At 42.4% G+C, this 20,983-nt stretch overlaps 1 protein-coding gene and 1 long non-coding RNA gene across 3 annotated transcripts in view; both read right to left on the reverse strand.

The window, feature by feature from the left end:
• Positions 1-4,941: 4,941 nt before the first annotated feature.
• On the reverse strand, positions 4,942-5,900 carry LOC135175937 (uncharacterized). The gene is made up of 2 exons (XR_010302506.1): positions 5,832-5,900; positions 4,942-5,592 (listed from the first exon to the last, which is right to left on the reverse strand). It is a non-coding gene; the product is annotated as an uncharacterized LOC135175937 (long non-coding RNA).
• A 219-nt stretch (positions 5,901-6,119) lies between these two features.
• Positions 6,120-20,983, reverse strand: part of RBM20 (RNA binding motif protein 20) — a 117,374-nt gene continuing 102,510 nt past the window's right edge. Inside the window, exons 10-14 of one of the 2 annotated variants that reach the window (XM_064144412.1) lie at positions 20,208-20,306; positions 18,072-18,738; positions 15,560-15,679; positions 14,395-14,516; positions 6,120-10,256 (exon numbers count right to left, since the gene is read on the reverse strand). In XM_064144412.1, the coding sequence (XP_064000482.1) occupies positions 10,146-10,256; positions 14,395-14,516; positions 15,560-15,679; positions 18,072-18,738; positions 20,208-20,306 (1,119 nt within the window). In that variant the 3' untranslated portion in view covers positions 6,120-10,145. The remainder of the gene's footprint in view (positions 10,257-14,394; positions 14,517-15,559; positions 15,680-18,071; positions 18,739-20,207; positions 20,307-20,983) is intronic. The other variant, XM_064144413.1, reaches the window with a different exon arrangement.

Consider the following 20,983-nt stretch of genomic DNA (forward strand, 5'->3'; position numbering starts at 1 on the left):
AAGGAAGCTCACTTGGGCTGAAAGGCTCCTGGGTTTGGAAGCAGCCACAGCCACATGTTCCAGGAGGTGGCTGGCTGGCACCAGCCTCCTCTGCATCCCAGAGAGGGCTTTATACTTTTAAATACACTGTGACAGGACTTCCAGGGTCGAGAGCTTGAGTATGCCCACAAATCCAGAGGATTACAAGGGCAGCACTTCTGTGAAAAGCTGCAGCTAGAACAAGGTGAGGTGATCTTCTTTAGCTAGGCCTGCAGAGCTGATGTTTAACCACAGTGCTGTATACTGTGTCCAACAGATTGAGGGAGATTCTCCTTCCCCTCTACTCTGCCTTAGTGAGACCTGACCTGGAATATTAAATCTATTATTGGGCTCCTCAGTTCAGGAGGGACAGGTATCTACTTGAGAGAGTCCAAGGGAAGACAACAGGGATGACGGAGGGACTGGAAAGGCTGAGAGACCTGGAGCTGTTTAGTCTGGAGAAGACTGAGAGAAGATTTAATAACTGCATATAAATATCTGTGGCTGGAGGTCAAGAAGGAAGGCACAGCCTTCTCCAAGTGTGAGAACACTTGCACCCTGTGATAGACAAGGGGCAATGGATGTGAGCTATAGCAGGAAATTCCACCTCAACATGAGGAAGAACTTCTTTACTGTAAGGGTAACAGAGCACTGGAACAGGCTGCTCAGAGAGGTTGTGGAGTCTCCTTCTCTGGAGACTTTCAAGACCTGTCTGGATTCATTCTTGTGCAATCCAAGCTAGATTATATAGCCTCGCTCTTGCAGGGGGATTGGACTTAATGGTCTCCAGAAAGGTCCCTTCCAACTCCTACCATCCTGTGATCCTGTGATCTGACTCACTAACACAGCAGTAGCTAGCAATGCCTGCAGCTTGCTGCAATCCAGTGTCTCCTCTTCCAAACATAGGAGACTCTGCACTGCTGGAAACGCCTGTGATTTTATCACAAATTCTATGCTCTGGGGAATATATCCTAAAATCCCATCTCCTTGAAACAAGGGAACTGTAACTTTCATTTGTAAGCAAAGCATATCCCTAGCCCTCAAGGTTGTGGGTGAAAAGATTTGAAAATATTAAACTAGTGCAACCTCAGTGTTAAAAAAAAATGGGAGGTGAATAAAGGCATTCTAAAGCTTTCAGGGTAATGGTAATAAAAAGTTAGGAAAAGAATAGTTGGGAAACAACTTTTTCTTGGGAAACAGGGCAGGGCTTGGGCTGACTCCTGGCTTTTAGGGACTTGAGGTTGCCAATATGTCTTTGAACTTTGCAGCCATTCATAAATCCTTATATAACAACAGCAGCTGCAGCACACTAGAGCTCTAGAAATGCTGATGTGAGGAAAGCAGTGGGAAAAGATTATTTTAGCAACCTATGACAATTCACCTTGAAGCATTAATCTTTGAAGACAGAAGACCTGGAGCCTCAACAACACATATCCCCTTAGAACAGAGTGTCTTGTCACTCCAGGAACTCCTTTTGCGCTGCGGTAATCCTCTTGCAGGTACAGAGGAATTCAAAGGCTCCACAAGATCCCAGAGGGACACTGAAAGAGGTTGAATGCCTGTCTTGGTCCCTTGCATTTCAGGAAAACGATTCTTCCTTTGTTTCAGTGGGTGGTCTTTGCTGAAAGCCTCCAGAACCAAATAAGAACAGTTGTGAGCTTCAGAAGCCTTATAAACACTGCTTTGCTTTATACATTCCACATCTTCAAGCATATTCACACAAGCAATCAAGATACCACATCAGTGCTAGTTCTCCTGCATCAGCTGACCCATAAAGACCTGATGCACAGACTTTCCCTGCTCCTTCTAAGCTGACATGCACTTGCTTAGATCACCTGCATGGTAGTTTCAGCAAATTTAATTTACTTCTTGCTTTGCTTAGCTGACAAAAAGTAATTAATGAAAGTGAGTTCATTCCTTACCATGGTGTGAACATGCCCTGAGTGCAGAGATGGAGCAGCAGCTAGGGTGAATGTACCCTATTTCTGATTGCTTTCTTTCACTTCAGGTATTTTAATCATTTCTCCAGGCTTGCAGGGCCCAGTGCTTTCTCACACTGCTAGGCATCTATCTGATGCTGTTCTAAACAGGTACTTACCTGAAGGCTCAAGTAGCCCTCAGTTTACCCAGACTCTTACTGCTGGCTTTCGGATCAGACTCTATGGAAGGGGGTTGGGAAGAGATATGCTGATGGATGAACAGCAGCAGCTCATGAATCAGGATCTGCTTTTGCTGGCAGAGAAAAGCAGAAGAGCAAGTAACACATAGCCCCTGAACATTTGGTCACAGGGACACAAGCTTGCTGTTGGGAAGTACCCATGAGCACAGTGCTAGCAGTTTATTTCAGAACCCTTACTCCCATTTCATGCACTGCCTGACATCAGTCCCACACAGAACTGACAGGTCTCCATGCATCCCTGCAGCAGCTGGGCTTCCTTCTGTGCCTGGTGCAGAAGAATGTCCAATGGCAAATCTTTATCCAGCCTCACTAAAATAGCCTTTGTCGCTCTCACACCCAAGCAGGCTAATTTGTGAGAGAATAGGAAGGTGAAGGCTTCTGGGATCACTTACAGCATCCTGTCTGCCTTGCTGGTGTCTTGACAGACCAATATCTGGCATATCCTATCTGAGTTAATCTTTCCCACTTGCAATCAAATGGAAAGAGGCACTGGAGTAGCCTAGCTGGAGTAGTGCTGATCCCCATTAGCATCAGGACACATCTGAGCTGCTCTTTCTCTTGGTTTCAGTGTACTTTGTTTTTACCAAGCCAAATCTGCTAGGAGCACACCTGTTCAGACCCTGTGGCACCTCGGGGAACACCAATACCAGCTCCCATATATGTCTCAGTGCAGCCAGTGGCTCAGCAAGCTCACCAGCACAGCTCACACCTACAGACAGAATGTTATGGGAAGTAATAATGAACAGGGTAAATAAGGATTAGAAACCTGGCTTGGGCACACATCAAAAAAAACCGTATTACTCGTGATTGCAGTGTTGGTGAAGCACATCTGATTGCCACCTGCTTAGTGCCAAAGTCTAGGCAAGGCAGCGCAAGTTTTGCTCATGCACACACGCACACAGCCCTCCAAGGCTCCCTTATCTCAGGAGCTGGGACATCTACAAAGCACCACCAACACTGCTGTGAAACTGTTTTTAACATCTCAACAGTGATACAAAGAAGCATTTTTTCGCTAGTTCCCCAGCACAGGTGTGCAAAACAGTGTGGCTACACCCCCTGAGCTCAAGGTGAAAGTTTACTGCCAAGAACATGTTGTTATCTGCCAAAGATAAGCTACCTGCAAAGCAAACACAGCCCAGCTGGAGAAGAAACCCACAAACAAAACATGCTTCCTGTGTCCTCTAAAGACACCAAGATGATGTTTAAGGAAGATGGAACTAATATGCATGTCCTCAAACAAGGCTCAGGAACAAGTGGAGAACAGCTTATAAGCAGGAACCTTTTGTTCCTAAGGTACCAGGCTGAAAAAGCTGCCTCCTGACCCAGAGCTGTGCTGCTGATACTTGGCAAATACTGGCCAAGTTTTGCCTGGCAATTTAAACATGTAGTAGACTGAATTCAGCCTGCCCTGTGCAGCTTTCTAGCTCACAAAAAGCTTTTGGACATGCCCTCCCATTCAAGTCTGAACCAGTTAATGAAAACTTGACATGTGCTCCTATTTCACTTTAAATGGAGCTACTTTGGGTAGCTGAACACTGCTCCCAACAGACAGCTTAACCAGAGTAAGTCCACTGTGAACTAAAAGAGCTCACTGGCTTTAATCACTTTGGGTATCTGATTAGAAATCTCACCCTGCAGTTGACCAATGCAATTGGATGCAGACAAGCCTTAAGAAAACTGTATTCACAGTCCGGAAGATGGATCCTGGTGGTCCCACTGCTCCCCTACCCATCTCTAGGATGCCCAGTAGGGCCTGGCTGAGCCTCATGTTGGCAGTAAAAGGGGACATCCAGGAAGGAAGACCTGGAAACTGCCTCTGCTTCTTTCACTTCTGCACCTGGGCAGTCATGTTCTCATGGTGCTGTGAATATCCTAGGTTAGTACAAGGTGGTGCGTTTCACAAAGCGTGGGGCCAGACTGCCAATGCTGTAATGCACCATACCTCCACTGAAAGCAAGCAAAGGGGAGGTGCAGTGGATTCCTGGTCACTCGGTCAGTAAGGCTAGCTCAGGCTCTGCAAGGAGATAGCTAATCCTTACGGATATTCCTTTTGCACAAAGGAAGAGGTGTTTGCACTGCGTCGCCCATTTCCGCTAAGGTGTTGTGGGGAGAATTCCTGGTCCTTGTCCAGTCCCCATCTGCTCCATGAAGGGGGAACTTCTCCCCTGCAAATACCTACCACATACTCCCACAACTTCATGTTGCAGTATTGCATCAGGCAAGCCAAGCACATGAGGAACACTTAATTTATTGACATAGATAAGCAGAGGTTGGTGGAGTCAGATGTAGACAAGTTAGCAGAGGCAAACCTGTTCTCTCGGGCTGCCCTCCCTGCCACCTGCACAAACACTGCAGAGTCCCAGGATGCATCAGCACCAAGAAGCAGAGGGAGGCTGCTTCACATGGCTGCCCATCAGCCCATCCCTGCTTGCATGAGCACAGCTTGTCCTTTGCCTGAGGCCTGCAGCAGCCTGAGCCAGAGCAGGCAGCAGTGCCCCTGGATCCTCACATGCCCCTGATCTCCCTCCTGGTCAGCTTCCCAGGGAGGGCTCCCGTTTTCTGAAAGCCTTGGCCTGGTCTGCTCTGTGGATTGGGCAGGACAGCTGGGTCACAGCCTTCTGTCAAAAGGCCAATTTAGTATTTGGGTATGGGCTACTGTTCACTTGTGAAGTCTTTCATACCTCAGTTGCCCTTTCCACCCAGAAAGTGGAGGGTGATAACATCTGGACTGGGAAGCCATTCCATTTTGAATACCATGAGTTGAATTTTTTTTATTACAGTTAACACCCACAAAATTGATTTTCCTGATTTCTAGAGCGAGACGGATTCATAGCTCTGATGAGATGCTATCAAAATCACACATACGAAGGTTTCAGTACATCCAGGGGAGAACTGAAACCAGTTGTGCTTAAAATACATTATCTGTATTGCTCTGCTGCAAAACAGTTGCTTAAAAAAATGCAAGATCACCGATGTAATGAATTGAGGAATTAGAAAGCCCTAGTGCTAGGCTTTTTGCCCATGACTCCTTTCTCTGGCCACTCAGTAGGCCAGACAGACCCATTTCTCTCCCCCATCAAATGATGGGAGGCACAGCTTTGATGGTGTCCCATGCTCTACTTTGCATACAAACTGGACATTGCTCTAACTCAGTTTTCCTCCTTGTGTTTTCCACTGAGTGAATTCATCAAAGCTGAAGGTGAAGTCTCTCCTGAGCTTTTGTTCTTGATGTATCCTTTAAATATTTATTACAAGCACATCTATACCTCACCCTGACTGAGGTTGAGTATATCCTCCCAGGAACTCCAGCTGGTAGCAATGGAGATGAGCCAGGCACAAGGCCAGAGTGTGGGAAAGGTCCCTTGTGGAGCTGGGAAGGCACTGAGGAAGATAGTCTGCTGAAAACAGAAAAAAAAAAATCAGCAAAGACAGAGGTAGAGCACAAGGGAAACAGGCAAACAGGGGAACATAGGTTGAGAAGAGGTGAAAAAGGTGCTTGGCTGGGGGTGATTTAATATGGGGCTTTCAGAAGGATGAGAAGACAACCTGGAATGAGACAGAGAAAAGCCAGTGAGGACAGACAACTTGCCCAGTTCATTCAGAAATAAAGAGAAAAAGGGAAGTGAGGACGTACCTAGAGAGAAAGAAGTGGCTGACAACCATTAATTATAATGACAGATTGATCTCCTCAGATGTGTTCCCTTCAACTTCAACACCAGACGAAAGCAGTCACTGGCAACCAGGTAGCTTCTGTTGCACAGATAAGTATCACAGCTTCTAGGAATTATATTTAAGAGTCAACATTTTGGCCTCTTGGCTCCTTCTTACCTCCCAAACTATCTTATATTAATTTTGCTTTTTAACAGATCCCCTGGGAAGCTAGAAGCATGTTGCTGTTGGGATAACTGCCCACCAATGTATATGCTTTATAATTCTCTTTATTAAAATCTTTCTTTTTAAGAAACACAAATTGAAACACTTTGCAATCAGTTACATAGATCAGTTAATATTGGTGACAGTTCCTACATTATGAAACAAGTACTAACAAATTCCAACTGTTTACAAGCCAAAACTTAAATTAACAAGATTATGTAAGCTCAATAAATAGTACATCTGGTCCAGTTCAAGTATAATTCAACAAATCACAGCCTTAATACTTAGAGAATAGAAAAACCCTGAATATAATCAGCCTAACACTAATTTAGTGTTAAAGCCAATGTGAAACTTTGTCTAGTTTTATGGGGCAAGTGTTTAATTCTTTTATTTTTTACTTCAAAGAAAGCAAATTGCAGATTGACATTAAAGACTACTGGAGATCAATACAGATTTCACAAAGATGGAAAAAAAATAACCCAAACAAACCAACCCCACCAAAACAACATAGTCCCTATTAAAAAAGTGCATTCTTTGGTTGAAATGTGTTGAAATGGTTTGTATATATTAAGGAAGCCTCTTTTTAAATATCAATATCTGTATGGCTAGACCTGAGCCTGCTTTGTGATATATATATATATACTCATAATAATAAACAGCGTGGATTATAGTGATGAATTATGCTACCTAAAAGAAGTCAAGATTAAAAATACAATAAACCAAAAGAAACAAGGCATTTTTACACGAGCTGAGAAAAGTAAGAGTCTGCCTACAATGGCCATCTTCCTCAGCACAATAGGTAGTGGAGAGAAGTTGAGGAGTTGAGTGCCTGTCAGCATTGCATGATGGCCTGGTTGGAGAGGGAAGGAGATTATCTCCAAGTTCTCAAAGTGCATCAGGGTGAAAACTAATCAGAGGGATCATTAGGAGTTAGTTCAGACTTGGGATTGCTCTTAAGTGTTTTCAAATGTTGAGTTTTAGGGGGAGGAAGTACCTTCTCAGAAGGTGAATTGCCTGTTCGGCTGTACCCAGGATTTTGCAGATTGCTTTTGTGCCTGGACAGAGCCCAAAGGTACAAGGTGTCCAAACCACCTCTACCAATGCATCTGCATCTGATCACATTTGCAGGGTTGGGCACTGTACCTGCATCACTCCTCTGACTCATCTACCTCCAGAAGAGGAAACTACATATGGCAGAGATGCCATCTGGGGCCACCTCCTTCCTCAGCAGCAAGCAAGGGTCCGCACCCATAGCACAAACAAGGTATCTGGTGAGGCTTGGTCAAGACTCTAGCTTTTGGAGTCCTGGATGGAGACCAAAACTAAACTAAAGTTATCAGGGTCTAAAGGACATCAAGACCCACTTTCTCAAGGTGGGATGTTGCATGTCTAATGCAACTGGCCAGGGAAAAAAAAAAAGATTAAATATGCAAGCTGTGAATAATAGGAGTGAACCTGGTTCAGAACCAGAGGAGGGGGAAAAGTTGTTTGAATCATCTCCTGTAAATCCAAAAGTAAGCCTCTGGGTAGACACTCATTTTAATTATTTTTCTGCTGCCAGTCAAAATCTCATGGTTACCTACTGCTTTCCTTGCTTGCCTGTATCCACCTGTTGTCTTGTTTTCAGAAGGTCTGATTTTAAACTCTTTGGCCTGGGAAAGTCTTTGTTGTGGATTTGTGCTGTGCCTATAATAAAGGCAGTGGACCTGTAGTTTCTACTGCAATACAAATAAAGAATAATAACAGTGATACTTTTCTCATTTGAGGTTACCTGGGGATAAAGTTGCTGGAGGCATATGACTTTGATATACAGTCAGCTATGTCTCACATCCAATTAAGCATAACCACATGGTCTAACAAGCTCCCATTAGGCCGGTGAGAGCCCCACTTTGATAGCAAGGTTAGCTTCAAAGATTTGATACTTGCATTTGTAGTGATTTCCTTCCCTTGTGCTCAGATTGTGCTGAAGGGCATGAAGGGAACTTCATATTCAGATGATACACGGCCAGCTTTGAGAGCTGTGCTTTAGAAGACAATTGCACAATCTTTATTGCTATTTTCGTAATCTCACAGCTTGCAATACAAGCTCTTGCCCTAACAGCCCTGTGCTCAAATTTCACTGCAATGTGGAAAACAAACAGTCAAAGAAAAAAACCTAACCCTTGAAGGAAAAATACCTGATTTGCAGTATTACTATTATATTTTTTTCCTAGAGGGAAAAACAAACAAACAAAAGCTGGTTTATATGACAGATGGACCCAAGTCTTCACATACTTCAAGTCTGGACAAAGGAGGATTTAGCCTGTAATGTTTTTCATTTCCTCTTCTCTTTTGGTTTTGCCACATATGAATTTGGGATGCAAAGAATCCCTTGGCTTGCAAGAAGCAAGAATTCCAAATATGAAATCTGAACCCATCCTGGTAAAAAAAGAGTGGAAAGCACAGGCCATGTAACGGCAGAGGGCTCCAGGCAACAACGTCAGGCACCTCTGAGACACACTGTGCGGCAACTTCAGCGTACTTCAGACAATGAGCATGGCTGCTGGCATAAGACATAATGGAACAAACACTTTGGTGGAAGCAGTTTTGGCAATTCAGCCACTGCAATATTTTGTGACATCCATGTCATTCTTAGGGTTGGATAGAACCTTCTGGGAAACTATCTGCTCTGCACAACATCTAAACAAGACATCCAGCACCAGCAATTTTTACAGAACATACTGTGATAAATATTAGAGTCAGGCAAAGAATGGAAATACGTCTGCAAATCCCCATCTGCCTGGATCACGTAGGGTATTTTATACAAGCATGACTCTGGGATCAATCCTGGCAGTGGTTTGCATACGTGTTCACTTTACTACAACAAAGCCCTATTGAAATGGACCAGAAACTTGTACAGTGCATTTCAAAGAGACTTTGCAAAATACTAAGCAACAACTGTGCAAAAACAATAGCTCATAGTAATGCCAGAGCTGCTGGTGCATCCTGTGTTCTCAGTGCAGCACTCTGTGAGCCATCAGTTGTTGTATTCGTCTTAAAAAATTCAGGGAAATAAAATACAAAAACAGTATTAAAAGTCTGGCATCTTTCCATGAAAACCAGGAAAATTCAACACTACTAAGCTGAAAGAAAGCGAGCTTGGAAAAAAAAAAAAAAAACAAACCAAACAAAAAGACCCCAAAAGCAAGGATCTCAAAGAAAATGTCTAAAAGAAACATGGTCCGAACATTTGGCACTTTAAAAAGCCTCTCGTGAGAGTTTCAAGTCTGTAAGACTCAAAGTTGGCACCTTTTAGAATTATCAAAAAGAAGAGTTTCAAACAAAATGGTACCTGGAGAACATCCTGCTCACACCATGGAAAGCTGAAACCCAGAGCAGAGCAGGCAGGCTGGCTGTTAGCAGGTGTTTTCCCATTGCTCTGGCTGCGCTGGACTCAGGCTATAAGGTCCCTGGGACAGACTGTGGCTCCCCCTGCGTTCGTACAACACAGTCAGTGTACAGTCAGTGCTTCACAACACAAACATTCTGTCATCTCACCAAGCTCTGAGACACACGAAGGTGGATGCCGATGGGGTTTATATTATGCCATCTACAGACTACTTTTAGCACAATGGCTCTAGATGTCCTATGCAAATGCTACTTCTTGCTGGAGCAATGAGTGAAATGGCTGAAGGTATTTTGAGCAACATTGAAGCCTATTTATAGTCACATCTCTTTTCCTTCCAGTGTCCGCTGAAGGATGCGAGTGCTTTTAAACACTCTGCCTGACCTGATGTGTCACATCAGAATTAAAACTTTAAGAATCCCTGAGAATTCTGATTTAATCTAGGAAACCACTCCCAGCATGCAGAGTGTGAGAAAGAATTGCTCCACTTCTTACAGATATGCCAGCATTGCTTCACCGTGGGAAACAGTTTCAGGCATTTTGGTTTGTAATGGCACTCCGGGCATAGATGCATGGAACATGCTGTTTATTTCCCCTCCTCTGTACAGTGCAAATTGACAGTTATATTGTAGAAATAAAAATAATAAAGTATCAGCATTCACTCATCACAGCTTTTCCAGTTCATCCATATCATAGCTTCTTCTTTGCAAAGTGAGGAACAATGCCAGTGTCATCCTGAGGCAGATGGCTGCCTTCTTCCTTCATCTTCAGGCTCTCTTCTGCAAGCTGGGATAGATACTTCTGCAATCACATCAAAAACAAAGCATCACTGCCAAAACTGAAAATATTCAATGTGGGATTCTTTAGGCTTTTTCAGAGCTCTCACAATCTCCCAGCATCTCAAAAGGGAAGAAAGCACACAGAAGCCCTATTTTGGTGAAAATTCAAGCCATGATATATGTGTGTCAAGTGAACTATGTGAATACATGGAGAGTCTCATCAATTCAGTGATGTACTCTCTGCTGCATCAGGAACTGGTGACAGAACCAGATGCTGCCCATCAGTCTGTGTATCTAGATCTCACCTTTTCTCCCTGCAGACTCCCTACTCTCATACACTACAGGACAGAAGCTAACTCTACCGAGTCAGCTGATTTATGCTAGTATAAGGCTGCTGTGTCAGAAAATAGTTGTGGTTTCTGAGTCACAAATTAAAGTGCATAAACTACATTTTCAGCATGTCTTGTTCAGAAATCTACCTTTTGTGTAAGAACATTTGTTTAAAAGGGAATGATCAAACTCAGTAATAATTAGCAGAATTTAGCAGTCTGGCTAGAGTATTTACATTTATTGTGTTTCTCCAAGATAAAGCCTTTCGGTGATACAAAAATACAGACATGCCCCTAGTGAGGCTTTCAGCCTTTTGGCAGTGCTCTTAGTTGGCAGAGCTGCACACAAAATGGACAATGAAGTGGTGTATGTCTGAAAATAGTGTGTAAAGTATTTTTTCAAGGTCAACAGACCTAGAAATGGACAGAAAGAAGCTTTTTCAGCAGCAGCTATTGTGGAAAGACACATGGGAAATTCCAACATAATAATGTAGAGATGCTCTTATTAATGACTTACACATTACTACACACAAGAATGACCCACACATGATTAGGACCACAAAACTCTTTTCTAGATCGTTATTTGCTCTGATTTGTAGTGAAAAGACCATCTTGCATCACTGCAAAATTGAAGGATTCTCTCAGAGTACATTTTACTCTGGCATCCATGACAAAGAAGTGAATGTAAAAAAAAAACCCTAAGAAACCAAAGGACCGTGTTAGGACTGTCAGGTTGTCTCATGCAATAAATGCAGGGTTTGGATGTAGTAGATACATCAGAAAGGGAATCAGTAGTGGCAATGAAATACCTGCAACAAAGTGACAATTGCAGCCTGCTCACTCTGAATGCAGAGACTTGGCTGCAGAAATTACACAACTCTCAGTCTTGATCCCTGGGTACAAAACTCCACGTGGCAGAAAGCCAGAGTAAATGTTACAGTAGTATACAGAGATGTAAGTTCCATAAAGGCTGGGATAAGTGACCTGTACACCATGAACTATAATAAATCACTAATGCTTGTCATTCAATCAGATAACACATGCATTTTTGGGTCTTAATGATTACCCACCAAAGCAAAACTGAGATTTATCCAACACCTTTAGCTATCATGAGTACCACGAAAACCATTTTTGAAATTAATAGAAAATAATTATTAATTTATAGCAAAATGACAGTCAAGGGAATGTTTTTGATGTTGTGTTTTATTTTTCTTTTCATTTATATACTAGTTTTAATGAACACTGCATAAAGGCAGTGGAGAACAGGATAAAATGCTGCACTGAGTTGCCAAGGTAGCTAACAGCAGATGAATCTAACAGCTTTTTGTGGTAGTGGTGGGAAGGATGGCCAAATGATGGATTTTTTTACATGGAAAATGCAATGGATCTGTAAATACAAATGCCACCTGGGAAAATTGTCTATGAAGTTGAAGAGGATGGAAGAATTACAAAAAGTCTGCAAGGCTGAAAAAGAAACAGTTGATTATTTTTCTGTGATTTGGGTTCTTCAAGAGGCATTGTACTCAGATGAAACTGATTATTTTTACTTCAAATTGATTAATTTTACTTCAGGACAAAATCATCATGATCTAGGCAAGATTTCTGGAAGAAAACTGGTAACTGTTAAATGCAAGTGCTGAACATGTATGTTGGACATGGCTCCAAGGAGATCACATGAAAGACAAGTAGCAAATCAACTGTAAAAGACTCATAGCTATGACAGCACTTGGGAAAACACTGTTGTCATTGGACAATAGTATTTGTTGTGTAGGCAAGACAACAGAAAGACAGTCTGAGGCAGCAATCTCATAGCTTCCTATACAACATGTTAGGAATCCATATTCTTATGTTGGTGTATAGACTCAGTAAATTACATCATGGTAGGAGAAGAATGACATTTCTTGCAGAGAACAGTAACAACCATTCTTGCAAGTAAAATGGTTCTAGCAATACGGAACAATGGTTTGAAACATGTTGAGTTTCCACCAGAGTGGGCAAAAGTTGGGTGAGATTTATGCCCTCCATGTAGTACAGTAAGAGGCACAGCTCAACAAAACAGTCTGTTTTCATTACCATGTTTGATAGATTTAATTTTAACAGCTTTTGTGGTCTTTGTTCCTTTATCTCTAGTCAGGGTTAGACATCTACCACAGTGTTCACAGTAAATAGGGAGAAAGATTGTTTTTTCACACTGACTCAATTTTAGTTGGACTTTTTTTCCCTATGATTGTAACAAAACCTAGAAACTGAAAAAAAAAAAAACCTCTTCTCCCATGTGACCAGTTATCAGGGGCAGGGGCTGGAGTTGCAATCTCCTTTAGCATGAGTTCCTCTGGAACAGCCTCCCATGAGATACACCACCTGCACCGAGTGGTGCCACCTCTGGTGAATCCCTCTGGAACTTTTTGTACGAAGTAAAAAAAGGCATGCAGACTGGGCACCTGTTTTTCCAGCTTACACTTGGAGGGCCCATTACTAGCAAGCAATGCACCTCTGCAGGCAGTGTTTGAAAGCCAGAGGCCTTTGTATATTTACAGCTATGTAACTTCAGGAAAGCTAAGAAGAAAATTCTCCCAAAGAAATGATTTGGTGTTGAATGTCACTAGAAAAGTTAATGCCTACTAGGCAGCCAGGGACAGATCACTGTCACTGGAAGAGAAGCAGATCTCCAGCATTTACTGGCAGAGAGAACAGAGAAAGAAGGAGCAGCTTTGCTTTGCCCTTTCATGACTTTTGCTAAGGGTATCTGAATGCCAACAAGTGCCACCTGCAGTGTACACACAAACCGGCACACAGGCAGGGACTCAAGGAGATGAGAGGTACAGCTTCAGTACAGGAAGTTCTACCTCAACGTGAGGAAGAACTTCTTTACTGTAAGGCTCACAGAGCACTAGAACAGGCTGCCCAGAAAGGCTGTGGAGTCTCCTTCTCTGGAGACTTTCAAGACCTGTCTGGATGCATTCCTGTGTGACCTGTGCTAGATTATATGATCCTGCTCTGGCAGGGGGAATGGACTCAATGATCTCCAGAAGGAGCCCTTTCCAATCCTTAACATCTTGTGACCTCCTCTGAGCAGTCTTCAGCACAGGGCAGTTAATGCTCATACTCTTATGACTGCCACTCTCAACTGTGCATCTGCATAACGATAAAGGTGAGCTTTTGTGATTGAGCTGCAAGCACTATGGTCTCTGTGTGCTGTTTCCGAGTGCTGATATGCTTGTGGTATGTATAAGCAATTACATGCTTCTGCATGTCCTCATAGAACTTATTCAGCAGTGGAGCTCTGCATGGCTGAAGCACTGCACTGCTCTGTAGCACAGGGAGGAAACGTCAGCAGGTCAGAGGAAATGCCTCGAAGAGCCTGTGCGTCACAAAGTTCTGCGAGTTGAAACATGCTGCAGAAACTCACTTAATGCAAAAGTGACTCTGGCAACATTACTAAACAAGTGGCATGTTTAATGTGCCTGAAATTCAGCAATGAGACAGACTGCTGAGGGCTCACTCTCAGTGGCAGAAATGTCTGTGACCCTCAAGAACAGCAAGTTAAAGATCTGAGTTGCATGCTGTGCTAGACACAAAAACTACATTTAGATGAGAAGATTAAATTATCACCTGACCCCATATTATTTGTGACCCTGAAATTGATTCCAGGGATCTAGGAGCAAGAAATTAGTCTGTAAACATTTTAACTACTGAAAAGCTTTTCTGATCTAGATTTGGCTTAATTTGAATTCTGTCCACAAAATAAAAATACTGTTTTTGTACCATCATCTATCTTATGCACAACCCACCCTGTGAGATAGTTGTTAGCAAGTTCCAGTGTGTTTTTACCTGAAGATTTTTGTAATGAACAGTACTTCTGCAGTGATTTGTCTTTGCTGTCTCTTCATTTGTGTAGAAAAGTCCACAGAGCTTGCAGTAAAACCCAGTTCTAGGCACCACAAATTCCACACCTATTGAGAAATTCTAAATTACATTAAAATGTCAGGTGAAACCCTTTCCCTCCACAAGTGAACTTGTTGTCAAGGAAAGAAGTTGCTGTTCAGTTAAACAACATAGAGAGGAAGACTAAATTGTCCTCTGATTTTCCTAATTTTTTCATACTGAACTGCAGTTTAAAACCCTGTGCATTGCAAACACATTTTCCACTTCTCTCGTCAATATTATACATATTTTTAAAGGTAGCTTCTTGAAAGGGGCCTACAAGAAAGCTGGTGAGGGATTTTTTAGAGTGTTGGATAGTGATAAGACTAGGGAGAATGGATCCAAGCTAGAGGAGGGTAGGTTTAGATTGGGCATTAGGAAGAAGTTCTTCACCATGAGGGTGGTGAGACACTGGAACAGGTTGCCCAGGGAGGTGGTAGAAGGACCATCGCTGGATGTTTTCAAGGCCAGGCTGGATGTGGTTCTGGGCAATCTGATCTAGTGGAAGATGTCCCTGCCTATGGCAGGGAGGTTGGAACTAGATGATCCTTGAGGTCTCTTCCAACCATGATAATTCTGTGATTCTTGTGCATAATACTGACTGAAAACTTCACTGTGTAACTTCAAGGGCTAGAATAGCAATAGTACTTATTAGCAGCAAACTCATGCTTAATTTACACAGATTGTTCTTTAGGATGTACTTCTTGCAGGTGTTTTACTCATGATCAGTGTTTACACAGTGAAAACAAACCTTTTGCTTATGCTGAATGTATAAGCAATAATTTCATGACAAAGACTTTGAAATTGCTAAGTATTTTTCATCTATATTTCATACATGGTCCAAGGGAATTTGTTTCACCTCACCAGTAACATTAGAGGCTATCGTTTGCCGTTCATGTGGAATGAAATGAGCAACGATCTTACAATCAAAAGCCCATTTATTTCAACAGCTGTCCCTTTACATAGCCTGTTCTTTCCCTCTCCTCATATCTGTTCTGAAAAATATAGCAAGCAGCCTTAAAGTGACACCTTGTTGTAAGCTCTAGGTATTGCAGCGGATGGCCAAACATACCCAGGGGAATGCTGAGCTCGGTGAAGACATCCTCTTGTTCCCAGCCTGGCGGAGAGTGCCTCCTGTTAGAGTCTCCCTCTGGGTATTCCAAAGATCTCGTTTCGAGGTACCTAGAATTTGCTTAACAAATGAATAAATGCATTGAATGAAAACAGTTTATTAGTTTAAAGAGATGATTATAAGCTTCTCGGGAACACTTCCTGGGTGTATCTATAAATCAAGTAAAATCTGGAAAAAAAGCTCTTCCATTCACATCAGAGGCCTGCTTGAGGCAGCTCCAACAGCTGTTAGCCCTGCCTGTGCAGCCACCCCCTATTTCTCCCAGCAGATCATTTTCCCATTTCTAATTTCATGTTCCTTATGTTTTTTTTTTTCTTTTCATATTTTAATCTTCAAATAGATCTGAAACATTATACATGCCTCTGGCACAAGCATGGTCCATCTGCAGCTCTGTAGCCACGTATGGTACGGCATGACCAATGATGGAGCTGGGCACGTAAGAAAGGGAGAGTCAGCGAGACCTGGTAAGAACAAATCTCCAAACTGCCTAAGGAGATTGTGTCAGCAGACAAAACCTTCCTCTTGTAGGACCTCTGCAACACCATTGCCATCTTTTCTCTGGAGCCACACTTCTCCAAGTGGAGAACACTGCTTGTTGGCTTTTGGCCACTTGAAGGTTTTGATTCCTGGCCAGTAGCGACAGGATGGTTGGTCCCTGCTAGTCGACATAGGCAGGAGAATCAAGGTGTAGAAAGTAGTGGATTGATTTGCTGAGGCATATAAAGCCAGTCTAGAGAACAGATGCTCTCCCTTTTCAACATGTGAATTGCTTTCATATTAAAACAGACAAATTTGTTACCACAGAGCAAGAGAATTAAAGATAAACTGGTCTGATTCCTATTCTTCAGTTCTTACATCAAAGAACTGATTCCCTTACCCTGGCAAAATTTCTAATGCATTGCAAATTTCACTTAGATAAGGGATATCTTTTCTCATAAAACAAATATATTTTTGCCCAAACCAAACCCTTCCTGCCTTTCAAGTCTGTAGTTCAAAGATCTGTAATTTTTGGCTGTGAGAATTACTTTTTCTTCATTGTTTTAAATATGTCTATTACATGATTTCAAAGAAACTAAATATAAAATTCTGACTGGTCAGCTCTCAAGTTAACCTGAAGCCTATCCCAGGTTTCCAAATCTGCAGCAGAGATCTTGGAAAACTTGCAAGCTGCAGCTTGTTCAAAAGTCACCCTAGGCATTTCTAGCAACTTAAGTCCCACTTAGTTGATTTCTGGTTTTCTGAGCTGGTAGCTGCATTTGAAAAGAGCCTATAGCCTTGCCCTGCAGACCCCAGAAATTGAGTTCATGGCAGAAACTTCCAGGCTCCCTGCTGGCAAGTTGAGAACTGAGATACTGAAAACATCCCAAGCTCTTGGGATGCTCAACACTTTCATCACCTGTCTGCCTATGAAGTGGGGAGCCCAGGGGAGCCAACCTTGCCATCCCCAGTGCCAGGGAGTTTGCATGGCAGTGTTATCTGCAAATATGTGAAGTGTGGCAAAGAGTCTTCTGGCCAAACAGGTAAGGATTGAAAACCAAGAGAGAGAGAGTTTCAATTATGTCCTGGAGGAAGAAGTTAGTTCAAAATCAGATATTTACATTAAATGTTCTGGCATTTTCTTGTGGAAAACTGCATCCTTAAAAATCTCCCAGTATCTTCTGTTCACAACCTTTTCACCATTACATGGGCTGCAGGAGTAGCAAGGAAAAAAAAGTATTCCTGGCTAACATATTCCATGTTTTTTACCACTTTCCCTGATTAAACAGCCCATTTGCTCAAGTGTCATTTGAAAGTGTGATGAGGAGATGAACCCACTTTCAGACACTGAAGATCTCTTTTTGTCCTGACAGCTAAAATACTAATAGGCAGCTGTATTACCTTTATTGGCAGTATCTCACAGCATGCCCTATCAGTTATATTAAAGGCAGCATGTGGTAGATAAGTGGAGATGATAAGGCAAGTCCTAACAAAAGGCATATATTTACATGAGCAGGGACTGAGAAGTAACAATCTACAGATGATTTCCATGTTACTGACACTTCAGCACTGCCTGTAAGAATACCCACCTTGTCCAGGAGCCAGCCAGACATTACAGATACTTTTCTGTTGACCTTCAGAGACTGTCACTCATTTCATTGACAATTCCAAATAAATTTAGCAAGGCACTGAAGGGGTTCGGCTAAACTCATGTGAACCTTGACATGACAATTATAGCAGCTTATGCCTTTCAGAAAGCTTGCAAGCTGCTTATCATATTTCCTTTACACTATTCAGCTAAAAGCCTCTAATGGTTTAGCTTGGGGAATGCACTGGGGTTCTTCTACTGAGCTGCACCAAGGACAAGTCTTGATACCATTAGCAACATTATTCTCGGCAGCAATAGTTTTCAGTTTGCTGTCAGAGAAAAACATGCAAGGCTCTGCAGGCTGAGAGGAGAAAAACTGATAGTTACCCTTGGCCTCTGGACACTCTTGGCTTCCATGTCTTCTTTCTTCACTGGTGTTTTTAACAAGCATTTCCATAACTTCTCCACTCTCAGCTCCTTGTGATCCCATCTGTTTGTACTCATCTACAAACGTATCAGGGAGATGGAGAGTCTCTCCTTTCAGATTAACAGAAGGTGTATGGTGATCTTCCAGCTCTAAACAAGTGTCAGGGCTCTTATCAATTTTTCCTTCCTTCTGCTGGGCATCAGACTCCTTAGCAGATTGGTCTTCATGAAGTTCCTCTGGCTTCTGCTGAGAGTCCAGATTTATGCTTGATGCTTCAGTTACAACATCATCATTATCATCATCTTCATCATCATCCTGACAGCCAGAAGCTACACTGCCCTTTGCTGATCCGAAGTTTGTTTCTAAAGCTTCCTGGGCAAATTTGTCTTCAGTTCTGGTTAAATGGCTGTGATCATTTTTCAGTTCTAATGTGTCTGACATACAGGGACACACTTCTGAAGCAGTTTTATTTTTCTGATCAACTGGTACTATTTCTTCGAGCTCAGTTATATCAGGCTCCATAATTAAATCATCTTCTCCCACTTCATCTACTGTCACTAATTCCTCCATGTTAGTAGGATACCAGGTCTCACCTTCTATCTCACTTCCACTCTCCCAGTCTCGGTCCTGTCAAATGTAAAACATTTGAGAGATCAGTGGTTGTAGATGATCACTGTCAAAAAGTGGGGTTTGAACATCAGTAACCACAAGAACGTCGAACTGGCCATGCTTAACTTCTCTTGTATTTTAGTTTCAAAGAACAATATGCTTTGCTTGTCTGATTTTAAAACTTATGCACAAAGACAAGGAACTTCTTTCTAATTATCACATAAACTTCATTTTGTGGAGATTCTGCAACTGTTCTGGGGACTACAGTTTTTCCAGTCTCCTGCTTTTTACTTTTCTGTAAGCAGTGGCACAACTGCTTACAGGTGACACAACCTGTTATACTTAATAGCATGCAACTGATGCTACTACGTGATCTCTAAGGAAATTAAACTCTCCCCTTCCTCTGCCTTCAACCCAGGGTGGTGAGAAAGAGGCAGTGCTGAGAATATACTGAACCCCAACGTAGCCACTGTGGCCTTCACTTTGCTGGACTAGGTCCTTTAAATTCCTACAGTGATTGAGATAATGTGACTACTTTTGTCAGTCATTTCCTTCCACCAACAAGAGCCCTCTGCCAGGGACTGTGTTGGTACAGGTTGGTCAAGACCTGAAGAAAAGCCAGTTTTACAATTATACTCCAATGTACATAATCTGAAATACCTCATACATGCAGTTATAGACTTATGGGACTTAGACACTAATAGTGGACTTCAGAGGTATTAGAATTATAAGGTACAGGTTTCTTTTAAGACACACTTGCAGCTTAGATTTCAGCTACCAGACTCATCGTGTGCACAATCTATTAATAATCTGTATTCTCCTCCTGTCTGGCCATTCCCACACTTCCCCTCCTAGAATTCTAAAACAGCATGAAAACTCTGGGAGTTGACACCGTTCTTGCCAGGAGATCAGTTTCCTACAGCAACAGATATCAACAGCTTCCATATCTGCCCATCAACCCATGACCCTACAGATATGAAGCTGGAGGAATTCCAAGGACATTGCCATCCCTGACTGTGATGCTCCAGTAGGGGTGCCATAAAGACATCATTTAATTAAACTCAGAAACAATCAGAAAAGGCTACTATCTATAGCCCATCTAAGGCTAATGTTCTGGAAAGTTGACATCATTAGTCACCTCCTTCTCCACTAACTGCCTGTGCCTCCTATTTCTGGGCACAGTTCACAGAGTTACACAGCTCGCTTGGGCATACGTTACTTAGAGTTGCCAGTGCCAAGGGCTATGCATGTGAAGCAATGTACATGGGCAAAGAGCAACTAAAAAAAGAGTTCTGGAGACATCAGGAAAAGCTATCCCTTAACGCAGAGGTCAAGATAAGGCAAGTTAATTTAGACAACCTCCTTCTGTAGCCCCTTTACAGGCTTTTCCATGAGGATTTAATATTTCATTTGGGTGAATATACTACCAAATCTGGGTTTTCCACTCATTTTGCCCCAGAAACTGCACAAAACAACATATCACCAACCTTCTCTTTTCTTGTGTTTTCCAGAATCTCTCCAGATTCTTTTCCTTGTTTATCAGCCGAAGGTGAGCTCTCCTCTGGAACTTGCTCCTCTTTTCCATGCTAAAATAAATACAACATATACACATATAGCAACACACAGTGGTGCTCTAGCCTGTTGCTATTCTGGGTTTAGGGAAGCAAAGTCACTCACAAGGTCACATTCTTTATTTCTAAAGTTTATGCAAGTCAGCTAGGCTGTGGGAAAAGACCCAACAGTTGGATTCCATTAGCAAAGCTGCACAATTAAGAATCAAGAAAAAGAAATTTAAACAAAATTAGAGAGATGTAATTTATATCATAGAACTGGCCAGAAAATAGATGGGGGAGAATGTGAATTCATTAAAGCTTCCAGCCTCCACTCTGTTCTCTACTCACATCTGTTATGTTGGCTCAGATATAGTAAGGACAGGAGCAGTTTAAAACTCTGCAAAAGGCCTCTACTGTTTTGTTTACTGATGTAGGATCAGTTGAGAATTTGACTGCTTGCATGGTTTGTACGTTGGAAGGACAAAATCATGGTACTACCTTGGTAAGAGGGGCAAAGTGAATGTGTGAGTTCAAGGCATTCAAAGCTTCTCCTTCCTCTTAAATTATTTGCAGTAATCCCTGGAGAGGTATGTCTTTAACAAAGCCACTCAAAAATAAGGTGAAAAACATGCAGAGGAGTGTGCAACACTGGTGATTTAGGATGCTGTCTGATATTTCCCTCTGACATCTCCTCCCAAGGAACTACCCAT

Source organism: Pogoniulus pusillus, chromosome 6 (assembly GCF_015220805.1).
Source record: "Pogoniulus pusillus isolate bPogPus1 chromosome 6, bPogPus1.pri, whole genome shotgun sequence".
NCBI lineage: Eukaryota > Metazoa > Chordata > Aves > Piciformes > Lybiidae > Pogoniulus > Pogoniulus pusillus.